This window comes from Miniopterus natalensis, chromosome 1 (assembly GCF_054644295.1).
Source record: "Miniopterus natalensis isolate mMinNat1 chromosome 1, mMinNat1.hap1, whole genome shotgun sequence".
Classification (NCBI taxonomy): domain Eukaryota; kingdom Metazoa; phylum Chordata; class Mammalia; order Chiroptera; family Miniopteridae; genus Miniopterus; species Miniopterus natalensis.
Window position 1 is genome coordinate 21,742,301 of NC_142081.1, and position 13,484 is coordinate 21,755,784.

General features: G+C 34.9%; 1 protein-coding gene across 3 annotated transcripts in view; it reads right to left on the reverse strand.

The window, feature by feature from the left end:
• Positions 1 to 13,484, reverse strand: part of RBM25 (RNA binding motif protein 25) — a 49,150-nt gene that overhangs the window by 23,965 nt on the left and 11,701 nt on the right. For all 3 annotated transcript variants that reach the window (XM_016208153.2, XM_016208154.2, XM_087819367.1), the window contains 4 exons: positions 10,592 to 10,641; positions 8,281 to 8,448; positions 5,038 to 5,095; positions 1,206 to 1,366 (listed from right to left, as the gene is read on the reverse strand). In XM_016208153.2, the coding sequence (XP_016063639.1) occupies positions 1,206 to 1,366; positions 5,038 to 5,095; positions 8,281 to 8,448; positions 10,592 to 10,641 (437 nt within the window). The remainder of the gene's footprint in view (positions 1 to 1,205; positions 1,367 to 5,037; positions 5,096 to 8,280; positions 8,449 to 10,591; positions 10,642 to 13,484) is intronic.

Sequence of the window (13,484 nt, forward strand, 5' to 3'; positions counted from 1 at the left end):
CAACATTTTAATTACACTGGATAAAATTTCAACAGGAAGGGTGGGTGGGCAACAAGGGCATGAGATGTCAGCAAAGCACAAATGACGTTTGTATGGATACCTGACTGAATGGAAGGAGATTGATGGGGGATACTAGAAAGGTCAACTGGAGTAAAAAAAAAAATGTAAAAAATTCAAAACCATTAAGGACGCATGAGCAGGGTGTTGGCATAATAGTTATGTTTTAGAAATATAAGCAGTACTGTAATAGTCAGATGAAAGAAAACTAAATGCGAGGAAGTAAGTTAAAACATTATAAAAAGTCCAAGGAAAGAGGAAAAAAGCTAATTACAAAACAATACTTAGAATTCAATCCTGTATTTATGAAAGAAAAATACACATATTCCAATCAAACATATATTCATCCACATAGAAGTCTGGAAGAACTACAGACAGAAAGGTCTACGTGGTAACCAATGGTGATGGGATTATGGGTAGTGCTTAATTTATTTTTTATAGTTTGCTTTAACTTATGAGTTTTTTAGAAAAAACTATACAAGAAAGCTATTTCTATTCTGAATGACAATAAAACCTTGAAGAGGGCAAAAGGCTGTTTTGTTTTTGTAGAGGCAGAAAGATAATAAAAAATCTATTTTGGATCCATTCAGCTTATGGGTGCCAACAGAAACTAGGAAGGGATAACAAAGAAATATATACTCAGACTTTAGCAATTTTCTGCTTCGTTGAGAGGAAGTAATAATAATGCATACAATACATTATATAAAAATTCCTTTACTTTAGCTTAGCTTTCTATAGCCACCTGAGAAAAATAAGATTTATTTTCAATATTTTAGAACCTGTGTAGTTCTAAAAGAGAGGACAAACAATAAAAATTGTGTAGGGTGAAATATATTTTGTACTTACAAAGCTACCTTAATGAATTAGCTCTGTTTGGAATAGTCTGTACCAATGTTTTCTCTGGCAAGATACCTTGTCCAGCCTCCCTTACTACCTTCATCCCAACCTAGAACAAGCAAACCAACAGTCATCCACCCACAATGGGTAGATAAAAGATTTAAAACAACTATAAACTATAAAACACCCTCCTGCATGTTAGGCATACACATGATGGTCTTGTAAAGCCCCATATTAGAGTCACTCATAATAAGTGTTTACACTGAAAGAGCACATCTGGCCCAGAGAAGATAACACTACAGAAAACATACCCCATTAGAAGCTTTCTTCTTTGCTTTCCATTCATCCAGTTGTGCCTTTGTCTTTGCATCAACTTTAACAAGTAGCTTCTTCTCTCCAATCTGCAGGTCATGTAATAACCTGAGTGCACGGAGGGTAGATTCAGGCTCCTTATACTCACAGAATCCAAAGGCTAGCAATAGATGTAAAGAATTAGTAAAATATCACTATAATAATGAAAGATGAAGAATATTTATGGAAAATTAAAATCATTAAGAGACCAAATGTTATAATACAACACAAGGATTACTCATGTTGTCACTCCTCCCTTTCTTTTAATTACCTCTGAAAAGGGTTTCACTTTTACATCCTCAACCCAAAGAAGAAAGAGAAGACAAAAACAAGAGGATGGAAGAAAAATTCTAATCAGGAAAAATTGACTGCTACTTATTAGAAGCAGTGATTAGAAGCCCTGGCCAGTTTGGCTCAGTGGTTAGGCCATCAACTCAGTGACTGAAGGGTTCCGGGTTCAATTCTAGCCAAGGGCACGTACCTTGGTTGCATGCTCGAGCCCCTATTCCCAGGTTGGGGCCCGTGTGGGAGGCAGCCAATCGATGTGTCTCTCTCACATCAATGTTTCTCTCTCCCTCTCCCCCACTCCCTCCTCTCCCTCTGAAAAGCAATGGAAAAAATGTCCTCAAGTGAGGATTAAAAAAAAAAGAAATGCTGATAAAATAGTTAGCAAAATCAGCAAATTTCATGATTTTGTTTGTTAATTATATCATGAATTCATTCCATCCAGACTTCCTAACAGCTACAAATAAGTGAGAACAGGCTGTTTCAACATATATACAGTACTCTTCTGAGAAGTTAAGACTATAAAAGTATTCAACAATAAAGATAAATTTAAAAAACACATAAAAAACTATAAAAGTAACAATCTCTTACCCTACTACTCACTTAATTTTTCTGCTTCATTTTAATAACTAGTCTATTATTACCATGCCTTTAAATCAGAGACATTAAAAATTAATTTTCAAAAGAGTAACCTAAAAATTGAAAGTAAAATTAAACAAATGAATCCAAATATGTATACAGTTAATGGCATAACCACACAGAAACTATTCTGAGTGAATTTAAAACAGTAAATTGACCGTATATTTTTAGTGGGGCATACCCTAAGGACAAAAAGATCTGTCAATATCAAAGAAAATTTCAATAATCATATTTTTTGATGGTAGTGTTGGTATTATTAGTCTGAAATTATTGTATGTGAAAAGTGAAGTGAAGCAAGCCAGTAATTATTTAATAGTCTATCATCCCAGGTGTCCCTGAAACTCAAGATTCTCAGTGTGGGAAAAGTGAAATACAGATATATGACAGAAAAGGTTAAATGAAAACCTTTTAGTCCTGAATGTGAATTATCGTGCAATGGAACGACTAAGAGCAAAGACCAAACCACTCTTACAATGAGCACACCTAATCCTAGGTTGTGATTTTGAAAGCAGTTTCCCGCTAAAAGGAACCAGGGCTCTGCAGAGAAATGGCTGATCCTAAGCCTGGGTCAGAAAAACTACTAGATTGAGCTGGAAATGCCAGATAACAAAGACACTCTCAAAGGCAGCCTTGTGTCAAAACCACTGGAAATCCAACTTGCAGAGGCAACTAACTTATGACACGTTAAGCTTCACCAGCAATAACGGCAATTAATCCATATTACATATAATAATAAATTGAATATGCTTTAATCTGTAAGTTCAAAATAGTTCTTAAAAAAAAAAAAAATCACTACTAGAGGATGGTGAAGGCACAAGCTCATTCTTTTGAAAAATGAAATGAAGAACCAAAGCATTTATCCTATTTTGTTTTTTTTAATAAAAAGTATACCTCTAAGTAACCAAATAGTAGATGGAAGGGGAAATTTATCCTTATAGAAGTACTCTACAAATAAGTGAAGAACATTTGTTCTTCAATGAAGGAATGATAAAAATCTTCAAAATAGACTATTATATTTGCAACCTCCAATGAATGAATCAACTTAGGCACTGACAATCAACCGCTGCTACCATAAAAAATATATATAGCCTAACATACCTCCTTATGGAAAAACACTACTTTTACAGAATTCTTACAAATAAAAGCATCAACAAAAATAACACAAATTCAAATATGATCAAGTCTCAAGATACAATTACCAACCAGTTTACATAAAATAGAGGACAGAGATGCACAGCACATTATTCTACTGGAGCTGCAACCAGCAAATCCACACTAAGTAAATACTACTGAGCAGCCCGGCTGGAATGGCTCAGTTGGCTGAGCATCGACTTATGCACTGAAAGGTAGCCAGTTTGATTCCCAGTGAGGACATACGCCAGTCAGGTCATATACTTGGGTTGCAGGTCAGGTCTCGTACACAAGGAAGGCAACCAATCAATGTTTTCTGACATCGATGTTTTTTTCTTTCGCTCCTCCCCCTCACCCTGCCCCCTTCCTCTCTCTAAGCATGTCCTGGGCTACGGATTTTGAAAGAAAGAAACATTATTAGGGAAATGACCCGGTTTCTTCACAAATATTTGCAAAAAAAAAAAGAGATAGTTAAAATAGTAAGAGACTTTAAAATCATCCAGCCCAGCTGGCATGGCTCAGTGGTTGAAAGCCAATGTATGAACCAGGAGGTCACAGTTCGATTCCAGGTCAGGGAACATGCCCAGGTTGCTGGCTAGATCCAGCAACCCCCACAGTGGGGGTTGTGCAGGAGGCAGCCAATCAATGATTCATCACTAATGTCTCTTACCTCTCTCTTCCTCTCTCTGAAATCAATAAAGATATAATTTTTTTTTTTTTTTAAAGCCAACCAATAGCAATGTGTGCACCTTATTATATAGATCCCAAATCAAACTATAAAAATATTAACATTTGAGGCAACTGGGTATCTCAACACTGACTGGAGGATATTGCCTCAATGTTGGATCTCTCAATACTGACTTAATGACATTAAGAATAGTTAATTATTTTAGGACTTACAACAGTATTTTAAATCTTTTTGAAGTCCTTACCTTTTAGAGACACATACTAAAATATTTACAGACAAAATAATCTGGTGCATAAGTCAGCTTAAAAATAAAGAAGAAATGGGTAGGGTTAAGCACAACTGGCCATAAGTTGGTCAATGTTCAAATTAGATGAGTAAATGGGAGTTGATCTTACTAGTCTAATTTTATATATGATTTTTTTTCCATAATAAAAAGTGTTTAAAGAATATCAAGCAGGTATTTCTACCAAGCATGAAAAGAACAGTATGCTTTCAAGACTACAAGGTCATCTCATCATCTTTTCTGCTACTTTCTTCATAAGTCCTAACTGTCCCATCGTGATCTTACACTCCTCCTCTGGGACAAAGAGGGCTTTGTAAAGTAATCTTCTAAGAAACCAGTCAGTCTGAATTATTTTTTTTCTTTCCTACCTGATTCCTCTTATGCTTTTCCACTTTCTAATCTCAACTCTCAGCAACATCTTCCCAACTGCCTTTAATCCTATTCCAATAAGGAAGATAAAGAATGGTAACAGAATACTCCCCATGGTAAATGAGTAAAATATGCTAAAAGTGATTTACCCACAGGTTAAAATAATCTCAGTCCTGGCTGGGTAGCTCAGTTAGTCAGAATGTCGACCAGCTACATCAAGGTTACGGGTTCGATCTCTAGTTGGCATATATACAAGAAGCAAACAATGAATGCATCAATAAATGAAACAACAAATCAATGGTTCTCTCTCTCTCCACCTTCCTCTCTCTAAAACAATAAATAAATAAATAATAAATAAATAGTTTAATGATCTCAATAAATAAATAAAGTATCCTACCTTGAAGTTTTCCAGATGCACCTTGTACTCTCTTCCAGCTTAAAACCAAGCCACATTTCTTAAAGAGGGGGAAAAAATGTTGTTACCACTTAAAGTTAACTAACTTATATTATAAATAAGAGCACAATTATATTCCCATTAGGAAAAAAAAAAAAAAGCAAAAAAAAGAAAAAGATCGTATTAGCAACTAAGTTTCTTAAATTCTCTCAACTCCCACAAATCTATCATATGAAATATATAACAAATTATTTCAAAAAATATACATAAATTCTGATTTGCAAAAAATTGCATTTTAATAAATCAGAAATTTCATAGCATTATTTATCCTATAAAATATATGCATAAAAAAGCAAAATGCCCATTATAATAGTTAAAACTATAGTAAATTCAAGTAAATCCATAAAGATTATGTTTTAAAACACATGTATATATTACAAAAGATTTTTAATGACATGGGAAAATGCTTTATATGGAGTGCAAAACGTGTGACATGAAACTGCAGATATACAGTACGATTTTAATTATGCAAAAAAACCCACAAAAAAACAAATTTTCATAAAGTGATCAGAAATATTCCAAAATGTTAAGGGGCAGGTTGTGTGAAGGGTGGGACTTCATTACAACTTGTTTCCTTTCAAAGTTTTAAAATATTATTTCTAATTATTAAAAAACTAGAAGGTTAAAAAAAGTTATTTGTGGAAATTATCTGAAGTTTGCCTGTCAAAGCTGAATACGAATAAATTTTTCACATCTCCCTTCAGAGAAACCACTAAAGTGATAATCAGAGAATATAAAAGGTAAAAACCGTTAAAGTCTAACATGAGAAACAGCAGCAAAACTCAACAAAATTTTGAAAAAACATAATGGATGGATGGTAACTCATTCAATAGAGCAAAGAAAGCTGTAACTCCAAGTGTCTACAGAGGCAGATACTGGTGAAAAAGAAAGGCTAAAGTGATTTTACAAAGCCTCGTAGATCTAGAAGTTAAAAAAAAGGCGGGGTTGGGGGGGGGGGCCCTGGCTAGGTAAGTCAGTTGGTTAGAGCATCCTCCCAATATGCTAAGGTTGCAGGTTCCATCTCCAGTCAGGGCACATAAAAGAAACAACCAATGAATACATAAATAAGTAGAACAAAAAAATCAATGTTGCTCTATCATCAATAAAAAAAAATAATAATAAGGTACAGTGGAGAATGGGGTTGAAGCATGAAGCTGAATAAAAGCTTGCCTGACAATATGAATATGGCATAATCAAAGTCAAAGTTCTTCTCAAGTAACTACCTTATTCTCCACCCCCCAAGAGCCTAAGAGTTAGTCTGAAGAAAGTGAATACAACAAGCTTAGGATATGAAGCACCAGATATGAAGGAAGATCTGGATGAGATACAGAGTGGGTAACAAGGAAAGAAAGTGGAAGTATAAGAAATGCTTGAACTCAGTCCTTCAACCCCAACCCACACAGGCAGCCAATCATATACTCACCATGCGTGAAACTGAAAGTTTTCTAAAGAAACCAACCAGCCTCAAAGAAAAAGACCTCCACATATTAATATTTAAAACCACTGGTTACGAGGTAGATTGCTCTACATGATTTGCCAAACATTTTACAAAACCAGTATACAAAAGCCTTTTTAATCCCAAACTCTTAAATATGAAGACAATCATGGATCACCAGACATTTAAGGGAAAGCTTAAATGTGAAAGTGAAAGGAAGAGATAAAATTTAGGAATCCAAATCAAGCTTAAAAACAAAACATTTCGTTGCACATATAAATCAGAAAGAGGTTTTTAAAACGGATTGTTTCAAACTGAAAAAATATACATATGTCCACACAAAAATTTGTACACAAATATTCTTAGTACCATTATTCCTAATAAACAAAAAGTGGAAACAACCCAACTGTAAATCAACTGATGAATGAGTAAAGAAAATGTGGTACAGCCATTAAATGGAACATTATCAGGTCGTAAAAGGGACTGAAATACCAATACAAACTATAATATAGATGTACCTTGAAAACATTATGCTAACTGAAAGAAAACAAAAAGGTCACATATTTATGATTCTGTTATATAAAATGCCCAGAATAGGCAAATCCATAGAGACATAAAATACAATAATAGTTGCCAGAGGGTGAGGAAAGCAGAGAATGGGAAGTAACTGTTAATGGTTACAGGGTTTCTACTTAGGGTGATGAAAATGCTCTGGAATTAGTAGTGGTGTTTGTGCCACATTCTGAATGTACTAAAAACCACTGAATTATACATTATAAAAGGGTAAGTTTTTTGATATATAAATTATATCTCAATGATGTTTTTAAAAATGTCTTCCCACCCTGGCTGGTGTGGCTCAGAATAAAACCTTAAAAAAAAAATCAATCATTTTGTTTTAAAGGTTGCTGGGAAAAAGAACTCACAGTGTCCAAATATTAACCCAGAGATTACTTATTAATGACAAAGGGAGAAAAGGTACCCTCACAATGGAGAGATCTGACCACCTCAACCAATGAGTAACTCAACGTCACCAAAAATAGGACCAAGAGATATCATGTGCCTTTTGCTATGCAGCACTGAGAACAATACATTAGACATGAAGTATCACTGCAAAAAATGGTTACTCTAAATATAACTATGAGCAAACACTCAAATTCAAACTGGGAGAGATATTCTGTAAAAAAACAACTTTTCAAAAACATCAATGTCATAAAAGACAAAAAACAAGCAAACTGGAAAATAAAAAGGGCAGAGAACTGTTCTTTATTAAACAAACAGTCTAACAAGGTGTGACAATCAAATGCAATGTACAATCATAGATCAAAAACAAAAACAGCTATTTTGGAAATTATTGGGAAAACTAAATTTAAAAAAAGAAAAAGAACTATGTATATTAGTTAACCATACTGTATCCTTAAATTTCTTAAGTGTAATAATGATTTTTTGACCATGTAGGGGAATTTATTTGGTCTTAGAAAATACAAGAAGTATTCAGAGGTGAAATGTCATGTCACACTTACTCTCAAATTACTCAAAAAAAAAAAAAAAAGTACAGAGCATGGGCATATATAGAGTAAATGTGGCAAAATGTTACAAGGGTGCTCACTGTATAATTTGTTCAACTTTTTTGCCAGATTAAAAATTTTCAAAATAAAACGGAGAAAATCATTCAGAGCCCTCTTTCTGCTTTTTCAGAAGTTTAAAATTGTAACAAAAACCTTTTTAAATGAAAAATAAACGGTTTAACTTACAGCAAGGAGCTGTCTTATGAGCATATCTGAGGCCTTCTCAGAAATGTTGCCAACAAAAACTGTAGTAGTGGGACCACAATTTTCATCATTTTCTTTTGCCTTTAAGCCTGGATGATCCTTTCTTGCTCCCAAATGCTTTCCAACCATGGACACAGTAGGTACTAAGACCTAGAATGAAGAAAGGTAATAAAATTTGATCTGGCAATTAAACTTCCTATCATGTTTAATGTAACATTAGACTAAAAACATCAATGTTAAATTAGTAAATACAGGATGAGACAATGGTAGGTTTACAGTTCTTCGTACAGAAAATAATACAATTAATAAATAATAATACAAGAATACACTGTGTTTCGTGTACTCACAATTGTAAACCTACTTTTGCCCACCCTGTATAAGGCACATTATTATTAAAACATATACGTACTTAGTCTAAAGCACACAGCATTTTTCATTACGGAAAACATGCATGACAAGTAGAGTCCCGTTGTTAGATTAACATTCTTCAAAGACTTGGAAAAGCAAAAATTACTTGGGATAGAAAATTTATGTTTAAGACAATTTTTAAATGTCTAAGATATCATAAATCATTTAAACTATCAAATACATCCAAATGATTCTTCAAACTGTACTCTTACTAGTATAAAAGCCAATTTCAATTATCGCTGCTAATCCTCTTGCAAAATATTCAAATACTCCCATAGCATGCCCCCACACTTAAAATTTACCCTTTATCAGTTACTTGAATTTCTAGCTTATTGTCCCTGTATAACTTTCAACTTCCCAAAGGAAGGAATAGTCTTACTCATCATTTTATCTGGAAGTGAATTTAGTAAAACCACAGTAAGCACTGAATAAATACTGGTGAATTGAGGGAGCTGCTCCAAACTCCAAATGCTATCTTTTCCTAGACTGAAATGCAAGGAAGTAAGAGTACCTGTCACGTGGAAGTTTTCAAAAATGACCAAACGTTGGGTGTCTAAAGCAAGAAAACTTTGTCCCCCCTCAGTATACAGAATCGTATTCCTCTTAGTGGTCTGCTTCACAGTAGATTCCTATTTGTCCACCTACTTCTCATCTCCCTTTTAATGTGAATAACACCACTGCCCTCCCTTTTCAAAAACCCCAGGTAGAAAAACAGTTGAAAGTAGAGATCAACCCTGTCTCATACTGGAATTCCAAATGAAGCCTTGTGTTCTACCAATGAACTCAAAGAATTATCTGGTTAAATAACAGTTAAGAGGGTTATTGCTTTTTTGTTTGTTTTTTTAAATATATCTTTATTGATTTCTGAGAGAGGAAGGGAGAGGGAGAGAGAGAAACACCAATGATGAGAGAGTCTTTGATCGGCTGCCTCCTGCACACCCCCGACTGGGGAGAGAGCCTGCAACCTGGGCATGTGCCCTGACCGGGAATCGAACCCTGATCGCCTGGATCCTAGGTCAAGACTCAACCGCTGAGCCACGCCCAGCTGGGCAAGAGGGTTATCGTTTATTCATGTGTTATAATATATTAACATTCTTAACTAAGATGCTTAGAGCGTACAGAAGCTTTAATGACGTGGAGAATTAAGGTTCAAGACCTAAGACTAATGAAACACCTCCCCAGAGGAAAGGCTTCAGTAAAACTAAAAAGCTACAAGATATCATACTAGAGGACAGAGGAAAAAACAGCTTGGAAGAGGTTAACAATTAGGTAGGTAGGAGGAAAAGAACTATATTCAACATAAATTTCATTTCAAAATTTACATTTCTGCTAGGATCATCCTTAACATTCTTTTAAGAGATCTGATATGACATACCATTCTCCTATCTCCGAAAACCAAGACATGAGGAAATAACAAAAAAGCCAATGTCTGAAATATGAACTAATAAGTAAACGAATTTAGAGAATAAGAGAGAAACCATGTAACTATTTATTTTAGGGAAAACAGCATATATGCACAGCTGAGTGAAAATGTTAATCAAGTAAGTAGTATGATAGAAATGGATGCTCATACCCTTCCTACTATTCTTTTAAATGCTTAAAATAATTTATCTAAGTTTATCAAGTTTTTTAGCATTAAAAGCATATCACAACTGTATCTCCTAATTCTTCCTTAAAATTATACTTACAGACTTGGCTGGGGAGCTCAGCTGATTAGAGCGTCCCAATACACTAAGGTTGGGGGGCTTGATACCCAGTCAGGGCCCAAATAAGCAACCAACGAACGCATAAATAAGTAGAACAACAAATCAATGTTCCTCTCTCTCCTCCCCTTCTTCTATCTCTAAAATCAATCGATAAAATTTTTTTAAAAAATTATACTTACAGTTGGAGCAGGAGCCATAATGCTCATTGGTACAGGAATCATTGGGGTTCCTAAGGAAAAAAGCATAATGAGTTGTAAGCACACAATTATACATGACTGTATTCTATATCATCTACATGCCATACATACATGTATCATCACTCATAATTAAAGTGGAAATGTAGGACTAGTAAGTTATTGATGAATGCCTTATTTTCAAAAGCAATGTGGTATCAGGTCAATCTAATATAAGCTTACCTACAAAAAAACTAGTCTAAAAGTAAAAAGGCTACTACAATATGCTTTGCCTTAAGGAGTATAAAATTCTGGACAGTTACTGAATCATGTTCATCTGGTCAGTACATCCTCAAAACCAGCAACTTTCACAAATACAGGTTCACTTATGGGTTAACAATGATAATGAATCCTTTGAAAACAACTTCTTTGAAAGTTTTATTTATAAGTATCAAATGAGAAATGAATCTGGAAACCTAGGAAGAATCTTGTTATTCCTGGTTGTTTAATAAAAACAAAAATTGGCCTTGGCCGGGTGGCTGGGTTGGGTGGAGCATTGTCTCTTACATCAAGAGGTTTTGAGTTCAATTCCCGATCAGGGCAGATACCTAGGTTGTGAGTTCTATCTCCGGTTGGGACACATACAAGAGGCAACCGATTGGTGTTCTTCTCTCTCTCCCCCAATTCCTCTCTCTCTAAAATCAATTAAAAAATATATATATCCTTGGGTACGGATTAAAAAAATCATGCAGAAAAATAGATCAATAATCTCAGTCACCGTAAAGAGAAAAATCTAAGTGTCTGCTGCTCTGAGGGTTTAAGAGCTGACAATGGGCTACCTACGACATCTGAATTTTTGTTTTCAACTGCATTGTTTACTAATCAATAGCTGCTGTATTGATGCCCTAGCCAATCTGGCTCAGTGGTTAGTGAGTTGGCCCAAGGACTAAAAGGTCTCGGGTTCAATTCTGCTCTCAGGCACATACCTCTGTTGCAGGCTCGATCCCTGGCCCCAGTCAGGGTGAGTGTGGGAGGCAACCAATCAACGCCACATTGATGTTTCTTTCTCTTTCTCTTTCTCCCTCCCTCCCTTCCTTCCTTCCACTCTCTCTGAAAAGCAATGGAAAAAATATCCTCAGATGAGGATTAAAAATAAATAAATAGCTGCTGTACTAAGAGTCCTTGTGTATGTAACTAATGAAGAAATCTTACCATTTGAAAACTAAAAAAAGGTTGCAATGAGGGCAAAATCTGTCAGATTTGTCTACTTTTCAAATATAAATTTTAAAATGCTTTTAAATATATCTCAAGAAGTTCTGAAATTGCTCTTTAGTCCAAATTTAACATCAATTTAAGATAATTATCCATCTAAGACTGGTAATAGAGTCTTAAATATTTAACATTATCCATTATTTTCCAATATAACTTAAAGTAACTTCATGGTTTTAAAAAGAACTTCATGGTTTTCTAAAAAATAAAAATCAAGTCTGCTATCAATGAGCCTACAGAAAATTGTACAAAATAGGAAAAAAAACACATAGGTTTCAGAATCAGACTTGGGTTCAATTTTAGTTCTATTACTTTTATTTCCTATGTTTACTTATTTTTAAGTATATGTATTCATTTCAGAGGGAGGGACGGAGGGAGATCAATGATGAGAGTCATTGACTGGCAGCCCCCCCGCATGCTCCCTACTGGGGATTGAACCTGAAACCCAGGCATGTGCCCTGATGGGAATCAAACCTTGACCTCCTGGATCATAGGTCAATGCTCAACCACTAAGCCACGCCGGCTGGGCAGTTCTATCACTTTTAGATAGGTAACCTTGGTAAGCTCCTTAACCTCAGCTTCAGTTTCCTCAATTCCAGTGAGGTATTATTTCCTCCAAATGCCTGTGAGGTTATCTGAGATCATTTATGTGAGACAATTAAATACAGTGGATGCTCAAAACTACTATTAATCGACATCTAAATTTTTCATGTTTAACTTTCAAAAAAACAAAAGCAAAACACCGTCAAATATTTCCTTGTTTACTACTCTATGCATCACGCTGTCCATTCAGAAAAAAATACATTGGGGGAAAAAATTTTTCCTTTTTAACAGTTACTAAAAAATTTTCATTGTATGTTTATCTCAACATGCAATGTAGAATTTACATTAAAAATTATATTGCTACTATTATAAAAATCTATGCCTGCTAGAGTGAAAAAAAGCAAAGTGCACAAAATGTGAATAGTGTATTACTAGTAGAGTATTTTAAAAAGTGGAAAAAAACTAAACACAAGCAAATACACTGGGATATGCACAGCATCTCTTTGAAGAGTTATATGCCAGAAACTGTGAAGGCAGGCTATGTTTGGAAAAGGGAACTCTCAGGAACTGTTGGGGGAAACTTCCTTTTTCTACGTGCATGCATTACCTTTCAAGAAAAAATTACGGTTATTTTTCAAATTTATTTTAAAATTTAATATATGTGATGACCACATACATCTCACCAGAGTTCAATTAATTGCACTTATAGGTAAGACAAGAAAATTATATGTTACATAAGTATTGTGGTCTTGAATTATTACACTTGGTTAGCATACTATTTTTTTTTTTTTTATTCTCACCTGAGGATATTTTTTCCATTGTTTTTCAGAGAGACTGAAAGGGGAAGAGAGAGAGAGACAGACAGACATCGACATGAGAGAGACACATCAATTGGTTGCCTCCTGCACGAGCCCTGACCAAGGCCAGGGATTGAGCCTGCAACCAAGGTACGTGCCCTTGGCTGGAAGTGAACCCGGGACCCTTTAGTCCACGGGCCAACACTCTAACCACTGAGCTAAACTGGCTAGGGCACTATTTCATTTTTTACCTTCAAAAGTACTGATGTAGCACACAAACTACAGGTAGT